This window comes from Eumetopias jubatus, unplaced genomic scaffold (assembly GCF_037043125.1).
Source record: "Eumetopias jubatus isolate StellerSeaLion01/CBP00866 unplaced genomic scaffold, mEumJub1_p1.0 scaffold_3, whole genome shotgun sequence".
NCBI classification, from domain to species: domain Eukaryota; kingdom Metazoa; phylum Chordata; class Mammalia; order Carnivora; family Otariidae; genus Eumetopias; species Eumetopias jubatus.
The window spans coordinates 183827253-183847076 of NW_028274809.1; the positions used below are offsets into that span (position 1 = coordinate 183827253).

Below are 19824 nucleotides of genomic sequence, written 5' to 3' on the forward strand. Positions count from 1 at the left end.
TCTCTCTCTCTCTCTAGCTCACTCTGTCTCTCAAATGAATAAATAAAATCTTAAAAAAAAAAAAGGTATGGTTTCCCTCATAAGGACATTTACTTTTTTAAAAAGGATTCTCTTGCAAAAGATCTGCATGGAGATATTCTAAGCACCACACCACAAAAAAAAAAAAAAAAAAAAGCAGACAGAAATGTTATATGAGTACTTTTTTTTTTATTTTCAGAAAATGCAAGGATTCTAGAGGTTAGCACAGAATTGCTTGTTAAATAAACTCTGGCAGTTAAAAATTGTCCTAAGCTTTATCCTACAGACACTGCATCTATAAAGAAAGCTAATGAGGTTATCAAAAAGAAATGTATCCTTTGAAAGAGCTTTTTAACTAGTTAAAACCACTAATTTCAGAGTACTCAATGTTTTGTTCCCTTATAAAATATATTAAAAACCTTTCTTGAACTACAAGTTTCCATGTACCTGATGCTAGGCCTTTCTTTGAATTTATGTTCAGATCCCAAAAGAACAAAGACCAGGTCACTTTTAAACCTTAAGTTTAAACAATAAATAGCATTATTATTTGCATCCAATAAATACTGGACTGAACTTCTACCACAATGGAGCTCTGATTCTCAGTGGAACACTTACAAACATGCGGATAACATGAGGGCCTGGCACAAGGACTCGCCATCGCCATGACAATGTGTTTACCGCATGCGTTTATTCCTCGGCTGTTTGTACAATCCACACTGACGAGACAGGGGAAAACAAAAAATGAGTGACTATTAATATATCTCAAAGTCCAAATGAAAAAAATATACACCTGAATGTCCATTAGTATCAACCGCTCTGCTCTGTTGGACTGAAGGAAATTTAACAGAGATGAAAGAAAAATTAGCCGCATAAACAAAACTACCATATGATCCAGCAATTCCAATTCTGGGTATTTACCAATGGAAATGAACTCACTATCTCAAAAAGATATTGCACCCTCATGTTCACTACATTATTTAAAACAGCCAACACATGAAAAAAACCTGTGTCCACTGGCGGATGAATGGAATAAAGAAAAATTGTCTTATACACATACATATATACAATTGTTTTATATACATATATACATACATGTTTATATATACATACGTTCTCTCTCTCTATAAAATACTATATGTTACACATACTATAAAATATACAGCATATATACTATAATACTATGGAATATTGTGGCATATTACTATATACTATGGTATATTACTATATACGATGTAATACTGTAACATAGTATAACATATTACACTATAGTATATAATACTACAGTATATTACATACAAGACATACAGTATATATATAAAATACATACTGTGTGTACATATATGTATATATGCACAGCATAAACAGAATGGAATATTACTCAGACATAAAAAAGAAGGAAATCCTTCCATTTGTGACATGTTTGGACCTTGAGGGCATTATGCTAAGTAAAATAAGTCAGAGAAAAACAAATACTGCATGATCTGGGCGCCTGGGTGGCTCAGTTGGTTAAGCAACTGCCTTCGGCTCAGGTCATGATCCTGGAGTCCCGGGATCGAGTCCCGCATCGGGCTCCCTGCTCAGCGGGGAGTCTGCTTCTCCCTCGGACCCTCCCCCCTCTCATGCTCTCTCTCTCTCTCATTCTTACTCTCTCAAATAAATAAATAAAATCTTTAAAAAAAACCCAAATACTGCATGATCTCACTCAGATGTAGAATTAAAAACCAAACTCAGATACAATAGACTGGTGGTCGCCAGAGGAGGGTGAAGGTGCACAGCCAAAAGATAAAAATGCCGTTACAAACCCTGGGGATGGAATGTACAGGATGGTGACTAGAGTTAACAACACTGCGTTGCATATTTGAAAGTTGCTAAGAGAGTCGGTCTCAAAAGTTCTCATCACAAGAAAACAAATGTGTAACGACATGTGGTGATGGATGCTAACTACACTTGTCATGGTGATTGATTCACAATATATGCAAATATTGAATCGTTGTTTTGTATACATAAAACTAATAAAACGTGATAGGTCAATTATATCTCAAAGAAAAAAAAGGAGATGCACATTCCAAGGGAAACAAACAAAAAAAGAAATTAACAGTACAGAGGCCATAGTCATCAATGCTGCCTAAATGCACTATGACAAGAAGGAACTACTTACTGAGTGCCCAGGGCAAGTTGCGTACAGGAAGGAAAGAGCTAACAAGGAAGTATGGAAAACCAGAACATTCTACTCCTTGAGCATTGTGAATACTGACAGCTTTATTTTAATCAAAATATACTAGACTGTAAGCCCTCTGAGGCACAGACTGTGACCTTCTAGTTTTTGTATCCCCAACACAGGACACAGGAGCTGGTACAAAGGACACCCTTAATGTTTGATTATTGGTGAAAGAATGGACGACCAAAATTATTAAGCCTCTATGCTAGTTTAGAATAGAATCAGAAAAAGTGTTACCATGGATGCCTTACAAGAATTACTTTTGCATAGAGTGTTCTTTTTTTTTTTTTTAAAGATTTTATTTATTTATTTGACAGAGAGAGACACAGCGAGAGAGGGAACACAAGCAGGGGGAGTGGGAGAGGGAGAAGCAGGCTTCCCGCCGAGCAGGGAGCCCGATGCGGGCCTCGATCCCAGGACCCTGGGACCATGACCTGAGCCGAAGGCAGATGCCCAACGACTGAGCTCCCCAGAAGCCCCTGTTCAGACTGCTTCTTCTCTGCACAGCTATTATTAGTATATGAGTCTTGCCCCTCTTTAAAAAGACTCTTAGCCACCATAGGTATGAAGTTGAACCTTAACATGATGTGTAAGGATTATTCCAGAGAGTTGTTCTCCATAAACAAAGAATTAGTTTCTATTCTTAGTATGTTAAAAAGGAGTATGGAAAATCTGAAACACAGAAAAGTGGCTGAAACCATAGTGCCTCTGTCAACAGAAACTAGCAAACTTCATGGGCACCAGTCCTGGGGGGGGTGGTCGTGGTGTGGATAATGAAACAAAGGGGCATTTGAGAGATAGGAGGGGAGGGGTGGCTGGCAGAGCAAAGGGGGCTGTCTGATGTGAGGGGGGCCGGGGGGGGGGCGCAGGGCGGGGTATCTGCTCAGGGCACAGAGCCGTTGGGGCGGGGGGGGGGGATCATAGAACTGCTGTCTGTTTCAGACATGGGGCTTCCCCCCAGTAAGCTAATAACCAAGTGTAAGCCTTTCTCTTTCAAATCCAGGTTGCTCTGTGCATCCAGACCTGCAAGGAACTCGGGAGGCAGAATTCAATCATGCCCTCCATACTCTGTGATGTGAAAACAATACATGGGAACTGAAAAGAGCAGTGAAAACCAACTCAGAATGATGGAGAGTGCAGACTGAGGGATGGATGTTTTCAACCACCTACTTTAAACTCACAAGAAAAAAATATGATCATGATCTGTAACTCAAAGCCTACCTGGGCAGGTGGATACAATCAGAGGACAGAAAGGACACAAAAGACCACAGCCAATAATAACTTTCAGGGTCAAGACCCTGAGGCTGGATGCACGGAGAGGGGCAACCTCCTAGCTTTACATTTTCCAATGGCTGAATAAGCTGACAGGGACTGTAAAAGACCATTCCAGTCTGGAATTAGGGCCACAGGCTTCATTTTAATCTACTCTTTCCTTTTCCTGAAGGGAGGTTCAAGTGAACAAGAAAACAGATCCTGGGAAGGTGTCTGTGTGTGACGGGGTGCTGTAGACAAGAGGTCAACACTTCTTCAAAGACCTCCTAATTGGTCCATTTGTCTTCTGTTCTAAGTAACTTCAACCTAATGAAAATCTATTCATATTTTTTTTTAAAGATTTTTATTGATTTCTTTGACAGAGAGAGACACAGTGAGAGAGGGAACACAAGCAGGGGGAGTGGGAGAGGGAGAAGCAGGCCTCCCGCCGAGCAGGGAGCCCGATGCGGGGCTCGATCCCAGGACCCCGGGATCATGACCTGAGCCGAAGGCAGACGCTTAACGACTGAGCCACCCAGGCGCCCCAGTCTATTCATATTCTTAAAAGGCTCTCCGTAGAAGCCACATCTACCACTGCTATCTGTGTGCAAACATTAAATATTTCCTGGTTAACTTTCTGGAAAACATTTACACACATCACATTAAAGGCCCAACAATCTCTTTCCCATTTTAAAGCAAATCTATAAATGTCAAAAGAATGCTACGACCAAAAAAGAAAGGTCATTATCGCTACTACAGTTAACACAGTTCCGTTAGGGCTGGAGTATACTGCACGTTTCTCAAGAATCAATGTATTTGTTGAAAAGTCATCACACATGAGAGCACTTTTACCTTTGGTATCAGTTTCCAAAGGCTTTATTAAAAAATGTATCTTCTGTAAAGATGGCTCTCGGAAATAATTTTGTAATTTAAAGTGAATTCAAAACAGATGCATATATCAAAATATGTACACTGTGAAATAAAAAGGTCAGTATTACGTGCACCTGGGTGGCTCAGTCTGTTAAGCGTCTGCCTTCGGCTCAGGTCATGATCCCAGGGTCCTGGGATCGAGCCCCGCATCGGGCTCCCTGCTCAGCGGGGAGCCTGCTTCTCCCTCTCCCTCTGCTACTGCTTGTGCACTCTCTCTCTCAAACGTACAAATAATCTTTTGTTTTAAATTTATTTATTTGACAGAGAGAGAGACAGTGAGAGAGGGAACACAAGCAGGCAGATGCTTAATGACTGAGCCACCCAGGTACCCCTCAAACATATAAATAATCTTAAAAAAAATGATCAATGCTAAAGGAACTAAGAAAAGAATATAAGATGTCTTTAGTTTTGTTCCGTTCTGTGAGAATACTCCACATTAAAGGAGGCTAATAAATCAGTTCACTTGACAGAAGAACTTTTAGTCTCCTGATAGTTTTTTCATTATTTCACCGAAGTAATCTTTAGAAGTAGTGAGAAGTTTTAGTCTATCTCTTAAATTTTGTGTCCCACATGTTAAATTTATCAACATTTAGATTTTCTTCAAAAAACACTTCTGACGTCTTTGACATGCACTCAGAATAAGGAATAGATTCTTTAAGGCAGGGATATGTTGAAATTAATAAAATGATTCTTCATGAAACTTTAGAGTCGTCTTTGTCTTCGGGAAAGGCCAACAGATTTAATTTTTAATTTTCTTTAGGAAAAATACGACTGATAAATTATATCTTCTGTAATTGCAAATTCAGATTTGCCAACTGAAGAACATGAAGTACCAACGTCTGAAATGAGCAAGGGAGTGAGTAGTAAATGGGTCCCCTCTCCCTCTCCCACTCCCATTGGGATCCAGTCTTATGGAAAAGCCACATGATGTGCTTTGAGGCTGGGGCAGGTGCACTCCTCCCCTCTCCCCCCGCTCCCCCACCAGATCCCTGGCGCCATGTGTCCTCAGGAATTTTATGATCATGATAGGGAGGTCTCAACCCCAGGAAGAGCTGGACATGGCTTATTGTTAAGTTAGCTTTCAGTCTCAGGAAGAAAAGTTACCACCAATATTCTCCGTACTGGAAGCTGTTCTATTCAGCTGTTCCCAACCTCTCTGCTGTATCAGAAACACGGTGAGTCACAAGAAAACTGGTGGTTTTATCTCAGTATGATAAAATAATGGTAACAAAAGGGGGTGCAGAGTGGTTGGGTATAACCAAGTTCTGAGTGAGCCTGGTACAGTCTGGGGCCACTGGGGTCACTCTATGGCTGTGTCTTAGCAGAGCCGTCGGTTTGAGAGAACAGATGCTCCGAGAACAGATGCTCCAAGACAATCTGCCCCACGTTCAGCCTGTACAGGATGGGATGGAGGAGGGACCGTGAGTGAAAAATCTCACAGGTCCGCCCCAACCCACCCCAAACTATGGACAGTTTCTCCATGGATGTTCAAGGTATATAACTATAAATACCTAGAACATCCAAACAACACAGCCTGTGCTGGAAGAGTTTACAACCCTGCCTAAATCTTTTTGTAGAAAAAAAGTAAGGGTTAAAAGGAAATCTATTGGGTACACCAATGTTCAAAGCAGCATTATTCACAGGAGCCAAAAGGCAGAAACAACCCAAATGCCCACTGACAGATAAACAGACAAATGAGATGTGGTATATACATACAATGGAATTATTCAGCCTTGAAAGAAATTCTGACACACGCGCTCCAGCAAAGAGAACCTTGAGGATGTTACGCTCAGCGAAATAAGCCAGACACAAAAGGACAAATGTTGTATGATTCCACTTACATGAGGTACCTAGAACAGTTAAATTCATGGACAGAAAGCAGAATGGTGGTTGCCAGGGGCTAAGGACGGTGGGGATGGGGAGTTACTGTTTAATGGATGCAGAGTTTCAGTTTTGCAGGATGAACAAGTTCTGGACATGGACAGTGGTGATGGTTACAAAACAAGGGGAATGTATTTAGTGTGCTCAACTGGTACATGAAAAATGGTTAAAATGGTCACTTGTATGTTATGTCTATTCTACCACAATAAAAATAAGGGGGAAAAGTCTACTGGAGTTTAAATAATAGAACTAATGCTTTGCTTTTCGCGTCTGCTAGGGAACTCCCACTGGTATCCAGGACATTAAAAAGTCACAAGAGAGGAATCTGGTCCCTGTGCATTTTCACCTTAGGATGGCACTTCTTGAAAGGCAGACTGTGTTAGAGACTCTTTCAGAATCCTGAGAGCAGACAGTGTGGTGAAGTGGCCTCACCAACATTCACCGTGGGGAGGAACACCACCTAGGAGTCGTAGGGAGGGAGATAAAACGAAGGAGATGCCGTTCAACCTTCTAAATGGTTGTCTTCCAAACCTACAGAGACCTGGGGAGAGGCAGAGCGCCAGGCCTCAGGGATGGTCCCATGTGGGCAAAGGGCTGGAGAGGAGGCAGTGGGGGAGGGGGCGGGAAGTAGAGTCTTTCAACTGTTTAAATTTTAGAAAAGGTACCTTTTTTAAAAAATTGGGAAATGAGTTCACAGTTACTGTCTGGCTTATTACTTATTTATCAACTGCATTCTTTTGTCTCAAAAATTTTGTAAATTTATTCTAGTTGCCTATTCTAATATTTTGAGGTTTTCATGTTTAATTGTTAAATTATATTATTACAGTTTGATTTTAAATTTTCCCTCCCAATTCCATAACAAAAATATCAAGTCATTAACCATTCACTTGTTTCATGTAATGTTGGGAGGAAAAAAATTCTAAGGAGTATATTGTCTAGTTGTCTGAGATAAACCCAATGTTTTAAAGATTAAAAAAGTATGTCATCAAAATCTGTTGATTCTTAATCTGATAACTCACCTGGCCTTTAAAAAAAAAAACCAACTATTCTAAAAAACAAAAAACATACGAAAGTGGGGATATGGCTATAGTGACTTTTATGTCCCCTAACTTAGCTTAAATAATTACCGACTTCTGGCTAATCTGACAACATGCTTCCTTCCTCCTCTCAGATTATTTTGAAGTAAATCCCAGACATTATACCATTTCATCCATAAATATTTCAGCATGTGTTTCTAAAAGAAAAGGATTGCTTTTTAAAACATACCTGTGATGCCATTATCATGCCTAATATTTTAACAATTTAACAGAATTGAATGTGCCTCCTGGTTTGTTTGTTTGTTTATTATTTAAGAGGGAGAGAGAGTGCATGTGGGGAGGGGGTTTGGGGAGGGGCAGAGGGAGACAGAGAGAGAGAATTCCAAGCAAACTCCGGCTGAGGGTGGAGCCTGACAGGGGGCTCCATCTCACGACCCTCGGATCATGACCTGAGCCGAAATCAAGAGTCGGACGCCCAACCAACTGAGCCACACAGGTGCACCGCCCCCCCCCCCCCGGTTATTTTTCATGATGGTTTTGATAAACTTTGCCTCATCGGTCCAATGAGTACAGGGAAGCAGATGAGCACGAGGCAGCTGGCCTTGGCTTTGAAGTGAGTTAGACTCCAGTGAGTTAGACTCCAGTGTGAACCCAGTTCTGCCATAAATAGCTATGTGACCCTCAACAAAGTTACTGCAACATCTGGAAAAATGGGAAAGTAATTCCACCTACTTTAAAGATTGTTACGTGATTAAATGAGAAAAAAATATATATACGTATATATACATGTGCCCGTAGACGGCCAAGAAATGGCAGCTATTATATTAACAGCAAAGTCATGTATGTTCCTAAATAAAAACTGCTGGAAACCCCTGTTAATCATTACTAAAAAAAGTTTTGGAATCACTCAGACGGTGACAGCTACCGTGGGAATCACCTGTCTCAGAGCTGGGCAAACTTTGCAAAGGACCAGGCAGGAAGTGTCTCAGGCTTTGAGGCCAGCTGGTCTGTAGGGACGCTGAGAAACTCTGCCATTGTAGGGCCGAAGCAGCCACAGACAAAATGAAAATAAATGGGTGTGCCTGTTTCAATAAAACTGTATATACGGACACTGGAATCTGAATTTCATGTCACTTTTTATATGTCACAAAAGGTTATTATTGTTTTTTATTTCCCAACCATTTAAAAGTATAAAAAGCAGAGAGCTGAGGACGAGTCAAGCGCAGGCAGCCGAAACACTGTTACGTGCGGCATCCCCGGGCCGGGCAGCCACGGCCCGATCCCCGGAGGCCCCCATCCTGCCCATCCACCGCCTGCCAATCCCGCCTGTTCTCCAGGCTTCTTTGCAACTCTCCCAGTGGCTCCCCAGGGGACTCCGGCTCCCCTGACCCAGGGTGCGCCCCCTCCTCTGGTGCGACAACTAGGGTATCCAGGATACCAGCCCCGTGGTCCTCACCCAGCACCTACTCTGGGCATGCCCCCTGTGAATCCCTCAGCACATGGCCTGGTAGGACCAGGAAAGTGATGGACAAGAAAATGGGGAAGAAAATGAAGAAAGCTCATAAAAAGATGCACCAGCGCCACGAGCATGACAAGCATTCCTCCTCCTGTTCCTCCAGCACGGACTCTGACCGGATACAGAGCCTGGACCCTTCCCTCAAGCCTCTCCAGTTCCGCTCTCCCATCAAGCTTCAGGTGCCTTCTCGCGCTGGGGACAGTTAGCCCTCGCGTCCCTCCTCCCACCCCCACCAGTCTGAGCCTTCCGCTGGCTGCCGTTCAGCCAAATGAGAAAGGAATTACCATGCGCCGGCCAAGACCGTCTTTTCACTATCGGGATAGAAACCTTCAGCTGATGAGTTTTGCAGGAGAACGATTTTTTGAGCACAGTGAGACCTTTGAGCTAAATGCTGAAGACGAGTTTAAGATCTATAAAATGTGATTTTTTTAAAAAATTTCTTTTGAATACTCATGGTTGCAAGGTGTTGTGGAAGTTTAATTATGGAAAAAAAGTAAAAAAATATGTAAAAATCACTGTTAAAATTTGCTGCAGTAGCCATTAAATTAGATAGTTTAGATAAATTAGATAGCTCAATGCGTACTTGGAAAAAACTCATTCTTAGCTTGCGGGCCACATGAGAAGGGGTAGCAGGCTGGATTTGGCTCCTGGGTCCCTTCATTTAGTAACCCTGACATTTCCATTTCACCAGCCCCAGCACACAAAATTCTGAATGAGAGGTCTGCTCTTCATTATCAATAAGAGATAAATCCACGGGAGAAACCAAAGTACAAGTATTAGTATATGACAATGATATGAAAGGCCTGGCAGCCTGGACCACACCAGAGCTTTGAGAAACTCTGTGGAAAAGCCTCAAGCAGGCCAAGGTCCACGTGCACTTCTGCTTCAAAGGCTCCACTCCAACATTCCGGAGGAAACCAACCCACTCACCCTCCCTCTTGTACCCTCCCCGCAAAGAGAAATCATTGCCTGTGAGATACAAGGAGAGTTCTACAATCCATACACTTCTGACTTCTCCAGGTACCAGAAACTGAGTGTAGAACTTTTGCTGGAGCTTGCAGGCATGCCAGGTACATAAGCTGAATTCATCACATCCAGTGTCTACGATAAAGCAACTGGGAAGGTCCAACTTGACTTGGGGGTGACTGGAATCCATACACTGAGCAGAGTCATATGGGGATTCTGTGGCGTCTCAGTCAATGCACCTGCTGTGCCGCCCCAAGCCATTCCTCCGCGCCCCCCCACCCCAACACACACACTCAATGAGCCATTTCAACTCCAGCAACAAGGACTTTCTTTGTTCGTATTGATACCAATGACAAAACCAAAAATTTCATAATTCAGGTCCATAGCCACAGCTATTCATTCATTTTAGACTTTTTCTATTTTTCTCCCGGAGAGGTTTCAATAAAGAATAAACCAAAGTGTTTTTCCCCTGCAATTTTAGTGCAAATAAAATGACAAAAATCAATCACAGCTGAACTCTTGGTTTCACCACCCTAGAAGGCTCCCGTGTGAATGCGAATGTATGAACTTTGTATTATTAAAAACGCAATGGAGTAAACACGTATCTGAAGAGAGAACTTTTGGCCCACGTTCTCTCAAAATGATAAAATTATATAAACCGATAATTTCCCATCTCAAAATTAAGAAGGCAGACATCATGCTTACTTTCTCTAAATGCTTTACAGTAGCCAAGGAAAGACAACAGAAAGAACAGGGCCCCAAGGAGGTCCGCACGGCCGACAACACCAGCAACCTTGAAAGAAGAAGAAAAAGAGATTTACATAAAAAAGAAGTTTAAAAAATCCTAAACTTAGGAAACATAAAAAATTTCTTAGAAATGAAAGACAAAAACCTTACGAGATTCTGTCATCTATTAAAATGACTGTGCAACAGTCCTGTGGCCGTATCTTACAATTGGGTTTTCTTTTCCCTCTTTGGACTAAGACTTGAGCTAGTTGCTTCCGAGAGATCAGGATGGGCAGGATCGCACCGCCAGCTGTTCTGGGAGCAGGAACCCCATCACAGCACCCTGCCCCCTAGAGCCCAGACACCTGTGCTGCCGATAGCCCCCAAGCGGATTTGCAATGGAAAATGTTATCAGCTCAAAGGGCAGAATATTTAGTAAAGAAAATTTGATTGGAGACATGCAGGAAAGGTGGGAAGTAAATGTGAAAAGGCATCCGGCAAACAGAAAAAGGTAGAGGAACAATCATGCAAAGCTACCTCTGCCACTGTTCTTCCCTTCAAGACCAAAACCGATTCGGGGCGGGGGGGGGGGCGTTCACCTGGAAAGCAGAATGCTTCGAACGTGATTGACAAAGAAGATGAAGACAGAAAATGTCTACCATTTCTTTCCACCATGACTGCCCTTTCCTTCTTTACCTTAGTGATAACAAAGCCATGTAAAATTTGTGTCTCATGTCACATCCAATAACTGTTCTCCACACATCTCCTGGCAGAGAAAGACAGAAAACTCCGCTCGGGAGTGTGAGTCTGGCTTACGTAGCACGCTTGGCTAACCAGCACTTGGAGGTGACACATACCAAAGCTTCACTGGGATTCTCTAGGTATTACTCCAATAGCTGGTAAGTTTACCTTCTCTTAAAGGACAGATACTATGAAACGTGGGACAGAATAAAGACTAAGCTATAAATGGAGGTAGGAGACTAAACAATGTGAAATTACTATGTTTACATTTGATTCCCAACTATGTGGACAAGCAATGGCTAAAAAGAATGCCTTTGAGCAATAATTTCCTGCTACCCTGGCTAGATACAAAATGCTGGAGGTGATTATCCATTTTGATCATTAATTTCTGACAGCAGTGCGTGTGGCAATGCAAGGTGTCACACAATCGTTAAGACTGAAGGAGCTGATGAATCCAACCTGTGAATGCCACCCACAGGGAAAAACCTCCCAAGAAGGAAGCTAAGGACAAAGGTTCAACAGATCTGGAACAAGCATGCCAATGTGCCAGAGGGTTAAGCAGTACAATGACTTCATGAGTGCAGTGACTACGTAATGAGAGTTCTTGAATACTCCAGCCTGCAACTCACTCAGTCAGGGACCCGGGAAAATCGGGGCTGCAGGCAAACTGAACAGTGCCTGGCACGCAGTAGGTGCACCTGGCACACAGTAGGTGCGGGCTCACTGTGAGTTCCCACAAGAATCCTGACGTGTGCTTCTGTAAGCAGTGGGGGCAGAAAGGAATGGGCAAAAGGCACTGGAGGTCCAGGGCCCTGTGGTGAGTGACAAAGCCAGGACACCGAGAGGGAAAGGAGGGGCATCTCCCATCTGAGCCTATCTACAGCGCCCGAGGATGGCCCTGAATCCCAAAGCCTCACAGAACATAAAGTAATCCAAACCCATGCAGAGAAGCTTATCCAAAGGGGTCCCTAAAGCAAGGGGCTCAGGAGAAGCAGGGGGTGGGGTGGTGAGGGTTCGGAAAACAAGGTTTACTGAAATGAGTGAGGGGAGGGAAGTGTTTGGATAAATACCAGGGATGAGGTCAAAACAACCAGCCTAAACCACCTGTTATCTAGGTAGCTAAGGTACACTTAAAGACCTGCACTAAAATGAACGTTAAACATAGTAAACTTATTTTTTTAATTTATATTTATTTATTTTAGAGAGAGCATGCATGTGCGTGTGTGTGTGTGTGCGTGCAGGGGTGAAGATCAGAGGGAGAGGGAGAGAGAATCTCAAGCAGACTCCACACTGAGCACAAAGCCCAACGTGGGGCTTTATCTCATGGCCCTGAGATCATGACCTGAGCCGAAACCAAGAGTCAGACACTCAACTGACTTGAGTCACCCAGGTGCCCCCATGATAAGCTTATTTTTAAACAAACATTCTTTGGCTAGTTGGTGAAAATACTCCCAAGTGTTTAAGCAATGTACATGACATTATCCGACATAAAGGAAAACAGATTTTAAAAAGTATGGCAGGCGTTTTAAAGTAAAAAGAGATTTAGTCCTTACAAAGAATTTTTGACATCATGATTAAAGACAGACTTCAGAGAAAACATTTTTAAGGGCTGTCCAAGCAAAACACTGAGTCCACTTGTTTGGGGAGTGGGCAAGACTACAGAGAGATTTTATTTTTCTTTTCTGATATTTGCATAGCATGTATTTCCAGGCAAAGGTCTTCATAATAGCCTTTGTAGGCTATTTTCTTTTTCTTACAAATGAAAGGGAGCAGACTCTGCCATCCTCAGATATGCCACTTTGGCATATTGGTTATTTTGAATTAAAGGTATTTGAGAAACAGCCAGTTTCTCAGAAGGACGATCTGACCATCCTTTGTCCCCCTGCAAGCAGGAAACTAAACTCTCCTACGAAAAGCACCCTCCCTCTATTAGGAGGCTAGAAGGCACCCTCATCCCCAGAAGTAGGGAGTTTAGGGCCCGAGAAGGCTACATAAACAACCCTTGTTACTTCATTAATTCACTACCCCAAGCCCAAACCCCTTTGTCCTGCCATTTCTTCACAAATTTAGAGAACTTCCCTGCTTTGGACACTTCTTTGAATCTCATATTTTTATGGGGCTCCAGTACATTTTATGGGGCTCCAGAAATTAAATTTTTCTCCCACTAACCTGTCTTATGTCAATTTAATTATGAGGCCAGCCAAAGAACCTAGGAGGGAAGAAGGGAAAATGCTTCCACCTCTACAGAGGTAACCGCCAACACTCATATTGGGGTTTTCTAGAGAAGTCGTTGCAATTCCCTCGTATCTATAGAGCAGGTAGTGTTGCTTCCCCACCAGGAACAAATTGCATAGGGGTTGTTAAGAAGGAATTAGAGGAAGGGAAAGGGGGAATCTTCCCTACCTAATGCCTTCAGTATTAAACTCTGGGTTTGTGCCCAGACAGAACTCCTAAGGAGGCCTGAGTTTCCCTCTTTGATACCAAATCCAGGCAACTTGAAATCCTTACCAATACTTTGAGGAAAAGGAAAACCTACGGTGGCACTGGTTTCCTTGGGGTCTCCACCCTGATGGCCACAGTCAAGGGGCTAGGCAAACCTCTCCTTTAGCTTTCCCCCCTCCCCGGATGCCTGGCCTTATATGCCTACAAATACCCCAGAGTGATTTGGGTGGTATACTTGAAAATGAGAGACATTCATATCAGTGGAAAAGTAAAAACACTAATTACAATTATTTCATTACCCACTGGGGACCGGGAGGTGGGAAGACTGAACAATGCACCATGGTTTGCCTGGGACTGTCCCAGTCTTAAAGTGGAAAGTCCCATGTCCCAGAACCCCCTTAATAATGGGCAAAGTGGGTGGCTGGTCACCCTAGAAGACTGGGAAGTTCAGGTTCTTATTTGCAGTGGACAAAAACATTCTCAATGCTAACATCAAGAAGGTGTACAGACACAAAACACATGAATTTAATACAAAGAAATTTGTATTGTTAAAACCTGGAGGGGCCCACACTGCCACTGCTTTCTCTTAATAAATGTAAAGAGAAGCACAATAACCACCCAACCCCCAGTCCTCATTCTAGATCACTGTTCAGTTTGGGGGCGCTGTGCAAAGGGCTGTCATGCAGGGCCCTGGTCCAGAGTCCACAGCCCAGGGCTACTTCCCCAGCACTGGGCTGGGGGCTTCAAAGGGCTCTCCTTCCACCTAGCTCCTTGGGTCCTGCTTTCTGCTTATTTTTAAAGCTGGGTTAAATGTAGAATGGGGGTAACAGGGTGGGTGTAGATAGGAGGAAACTGAATATTCCCTATTTGCCAGAACAATGAATGATGAACATACAAATTATTTGTTTTAAGAATGCTAATTTGGGGGTACTTGGGTGGCTTGATCAGCTAAGCGTCTGCCTTCGGCTCAGGTTATGATCGCAGGGTCCTAGGATCGAGCCCTGTGTTGGGCTCCCCACTCAGTGGAGAGTCCGCTTCTCCCTCTTCACCTGCTCATGCACTCTCTCTCTAATAAATAAATAAAATCTCAAAAAAAAAAGAATGCTAATTTTAATGACCCATAATTTTTTCTTGCAATTTGAGTTTCAATGACTTTGATGGAATGGAGGGGCGGGGGAGATGAAGAGATTTTTCTCAAATATTCCCTTCTCTCCTACAGCCAGACCTTCCTTGGCTTCTTTTTAAATACTTCAAATGTAGAATTTTAGGGTTAACACTTTCCCAGATTGCATTTACTGGGGCATGGGTGTGTGCATCCAGTTATACTTGCTGGCATTTCAAACTTTTCCATAAACTAACTTCTCAACATTTAAAATCAGAATTTTAGAAAAATTCCTTTGGTTACTAATGCAAATATTTCATTTTGCTTTAAGATCACACTAAATTAGATGAGGACCCAAACTGTAAATCTGTACTTTTGCCAGAAATTCCCTTATTTCTGATCAACGCATACACTATTTCTGGGTCCCAACATATACTTAAGCCATCGGAGGACTCACATGGAAGCAAATTCTAATTTGGTCACAGTTACATATAAATAGTCTATAAAAATCTTTTACAACAGTTTCCAGATTGTCAGTCCTCTGAATTTGCTAAAGTAAAACATTATGAGAATTTTTTTTTAAAAAGCTTTAAAGTGGTAAGATACTAGGAGAAGACTGTGATAACAACTCTACAATCCCCTTCATACCGAAGAACAGAGTCTAACAAAAGCAGACGTTAAAGGCAGAAATTCTGTTCAATATTTTGAAACTTACTTCAAGATGCTCAATACATTTGGTTAAACGTGGGGATTTAAATACATACGAAATGCAGAAATCTGTTGCAGAGAAGTAATAAGGACCATGTAGTATTTTATACTAGGTACTTCATGCTCATAGAATGAATGGCGAAAATCAAATCTTTCACCTCAGCAAACATGCAGACTTTCATTTTCAAAGGGTTCCATGGTAGTGGGGATTGGTGGTTCTTGAAATTCCCACACACCTAGTTAAATCCCAACACAGTGTGTACCAAATACATTCAGCAGCAGCTCAACGGAATAAAGTCACGGCCCACAGGACAGGAAGGTTAGGACCCTCTGCCCCATCACCTGGGCCACCTGGGCCGAGTCTTCCAAGGGGAGGAGTAGAATGCAGGCGGTGAAGAAGAGAAGGAGGGTGGGAGGAGTTCCTGACCAACCCCCAGCACGGAGTGGGAACCACACCTTCCCAGGGCAAGTCAAAGTGTGCTGGCCTCTCCTCAGTGTGAGCTTTTAAGTTCTACCCTTAGACAGCTCTCAGCGAAGGTAGGAAAATTACGCCCAACCCTTTGCAGAAGACAAGTTCCTCGCTTCTGGCCTTTAGGCCCCCAAACCAGGCAATATTCACCATTTACCCTTTCCACTGTGGTCATATAACGGAAACAGAAAGTATCACCAGAGATCATATCATACGGTGATGACAAAGTCTTCACCCCCCCGGAGACTCGGCATTTTTCATAAGAGAGACCTGTTGGATCTGCAAATAATTGTTTCAAGTGTCTGGCAGGGTGTAGCACCGTATCCCTTCTACTGCGATAAGACTATTTGAGGGAAGCCTGTTTTAGGGAACGAGCCAACATACGACAGGCTCCTTGTCCTCACGCAAGGACAGACGCCACAGACGGACGGACACTACTTACACACTCCGTGTGCACCGGATGCGTGGCGAATAGCAGAGCGGCCAGCAGGGACGATCTGGGGGCCAGGTTCAACCTCCGGCCTCTACTCGTGTACTGCAGGCCGCCCAACAGCACGGAGAACACATCCACCATGAGGACAGAGATGCCACCGTGCAGGAGGATGTTGATCACGTGGAAACTCATGGGGTGGAAGCCTCCAGACAAATAGTAGTTAATCCTGTAAGTGAAGGGGGTTCATACCAGATGCGCAGAAGTGTGCAAAAGGAAACACAAACCATCTGAAGGAAAACGCTGGTGAGTAATAGTATTCTGGGCAGAAGAGGAGGTTTGCCGAAAGTGACAGCAAGATAAATAATGCCTATCAAGCGAGGAAAGTTGAAGAAAGGCTGAGAGCATAATTAACTGCAGGGGGGAAAAATGGAGAAGAGCATCTCAGAGGAGTGGGAGATCATGTGGAGAGGAAAGACAAAAGGAAAACTGGACAGATTTTTAAGCGCTAAAAAGGCCAAGGTGATATGATATAGCACACATTCCTCCTGGCTCCCCATAGGGACCTGGGTTTAAGATAGTCCCGTAACTCGCTTATCCAAAAAACAAAAGCACTCCTTGATAGTTCGTCCATCAGCCTTCCATCCCAACAAAACACGTTCTCACGGTCAGGGATTCTTATTCCTGACTGCCGCTCACTCCCCAGCCGTTCTAAATAATCATTTCTCTGCTTCACAGAGATCTGTACACACGTGTTTAGTGCACCTGAGAAACAGCTACGAATGGGAATTTTGGTGAGGTGAATAAATCTCCCTAACGCAAATGGCGGCGGGGGGGGGGGGGGGCGGAGGGCGCGGCGAGAGTGTTTTTAGCTTAATTTTGTTTCCGCACATTGACCTGGTAACAGTAGGAAGATTTTTACCTTATTATTTTCGTAGTGGAAAAAACCCCACAATTTCATTAGATGCCGCAAGTTGCCTTGACTCACACTTTTTCTCCAGTGTTAACCAGCAAAGGCCCAACCTCCAAGAAATGTGCAAAATATGGAACGTTTCACTAATGCGCAGGTCATCCTGCACAGGGACCAATGCTCACTTCTCTGTATCCTTCCACTTGCAGGATCCAAACCGGCAAAGCCAGCCCTGGAGCCAGGTTTCCTCATGCACATTCTCTCCATCTTCCTGTGACCTATTCCTAACAGCTGGGATTAGCACGTGCTTCTTGGAGACCCATATGAGTGAGACCATATTTTCCCCCAGGATCCCCTGGCTCGACTCCCGCCCGCACCCGGAGGCTTATCACACTGAACTTGGTACAGCATCCCACGCAGCCCGTGCCGTCACCTACCTGAAAGTCAAGACGGTCAGAGGGCGGTAGGACTTGTGGCTGGTATTGCTGCTCAGCCTACTGCCCCAGAAGTCATGATGCCACAGGTCCCCGAGGGGCGTCTCTGCTCGGAGGTCCTGCAGGAATGCAGCAGAAGGCATTCTGAACAAAGGAGTCCCGACCCCTCCCCCATCCTGCGTCTCAGCCCTCACCGCAAGCTCTTCCTTGGAGCTGCACATTCCCCTCTGCTCCGCACCTCCCACCAGTCCTGGCCCAAACCACCATCATCTCTCCCCCAGGATACCGCCAGGCCTCCCAGCGGGTCCACCGCGCCCTGTGACATGTTCTCCAGGCTGATCTCTCCAAAATGCAAATTGGGTCACCCGCCCTACCCTACTTAAAACACTAGGATAGCTGCCCTCCTCCCCCAGGACATAGCCTCCTGATGTGGGTGCCCCAGCCCAGGGTGCTCTGGCTCCTGCTGAGCTCTTGCCTGCTCATCTCCCTCAGACTCTGACCTTTGTCCTAACCCCACTCAGCACCTGCTGCCACCTATCCCAAAGGCTTGGCACGCACAGGCGTCCACGGGTTCCCCCTCAGCTCTTCACAGCCCAGTTCCTCCCGCCGCTCACATCTCAGCCAGCCAGCTGTGACCTTCCTTAGCTGATGCAATTCCCTTTCCGTGGGTCTCCGGGCATCTCACACTTGTGCTTACAGTGCCTGGCACACCGGCGGTTTATGATCTCTAACTGCCATCTATCTGCCCCACGGGACTGAGGGTCAAGGAGGCCCGGGCCACATCGTGTAGGTGGGGAGTATACAGAAAGTGCTTAATCTACGTTGAATGAACTAATGGATCACATAGCTCTTTCATATTCATAAGATAATTTCCCTAAAATATCCCAGTTACAACATGAGTAGACAAGCATATATTGTTTATTTTTGATCATGAGCTAAACAGAAAAGTTAAAGAAAAAACAACTTTCACATAATTTTTATTTTTTAAACTTATATTTATTTTTTTGGTTAAGATTTTATTTCTTTATTTGAGAGACAGAAAGCAAGCACACAAGCAGGGGGAGAAACAGGCTCTCCACCGAGCAGGGAGCCTGATGCGGGGCTCGATCCCAGGACCCTGAGATCATGACCTGAGTTAAAGGCAGATGCCCAAACTGACTGAGCCACCCAGGTGCCCACCCCCCGTAATTTTTAAAGATAAAAATCACTAAATATTAAAAAATGATACCTATCTTACTATTAAGGTAATTTAATTTGGTCCTATACTACAGATGCTTAAAAATGCATCTTTTTAAAAAACATTTAAACGTAAAACTAGGCGTGCCTGGATGGCTAGTTGGCTAAGTGTCTGACTCTTGATTTTGGCTGTCATGATTGCCGGGTCGTGAGATCGAGCCCCATGTCGGGCTCTGTGCTCAGAGTGGAGTCTGCTTGTTCCTCTCCCTCTGCTCCTCTCCCCACTCGTGCTCTCTCCCTCTCTCTCAAATAAATAAGTAAATAAATAAAATCTTAAAAAAAAATGTAAAACTAAATTGCTTAAACTGTGTCTAACAAGAAGAGGCAGACAAGGCACTATAGAGTAAGCAACAAAAGTGAATGTTAATTTTATCTTTAAAGCATAACTAAACAGGAACATTTTAGAGACTAGCAATTATGACAGGCTATGCACCGCACAGCATATCCGTCAAGACTCTTCGTAGCAGGAACCAGAATCAACTCTGATTAACATAAGCAAAAAAGGAATGCTTTAAAGAAGATGGCAAGGCTCACGGACTCCCAGGTGGGCTCTCAGGTTTGGGGTGCCATAGCCAGAAGCACACCGACACATCACACCACTAGAAACCTTGCTGAGGCTGCCCAGGGGCCTCCAGATCCTGCCCTTTTTGGGTGACTAGCTCCTGACTCCAACAGGTGGAGTCTGCATCCAACCTGGCTTCTAACAACCAAGGTGGGGAAAGCCTCAAGCAAAAATGCATCCAATATGGCCAGCCCAGAAGAGCAACCAGGGTCTACAGCACACGGGGGGAGCTCAGGAAGTATCACTA

General features: G+C 43.9%; 1 protein-coding gene and 1 non-coding gene across 5 annotated transcripts in view; both read right to left on the reverse strand.

Annotated features, from left to right (window-relative positions):
- Positions 1-19824, reverse strand: part of TMTC4 (transmembrane O-mannosyltransferase targeting cadherins 4) — a 64183-nt gene that overhangs the window by 36349 nt on the left and 8010 nt on the right. For all 4 annotated transcript variants that reach the window (XM_028112031.2, XM_088021890.1, XM_028112030.2 and 1 more), the window contains exons 3-5: positions 17783-17898; positions 16448-16664; positions 10523-10610 (exon numbers count right to left, since the gene is read on the reverse strand). In XM_028112031.2, the coding sequence (XP_027967832.1) occupies positions 10523-10610; positions 16448-16664; positions 17783-17898 (421 nt within the window). The remainder of the gene's footprint in view (positions 1-10522; positions 10611-16447; positions 16665-17782; positions 17899-19824) is intronic.
- On the reverse strand, positions 17473-17578 carry LOC148164781 (U6 spliceosomal RNA). Its single transcript, XR_015767945.1, has one exon. It is a non-coding gene; the product is annotated as a U6 spliceosomal RNA (small nuclear RNA).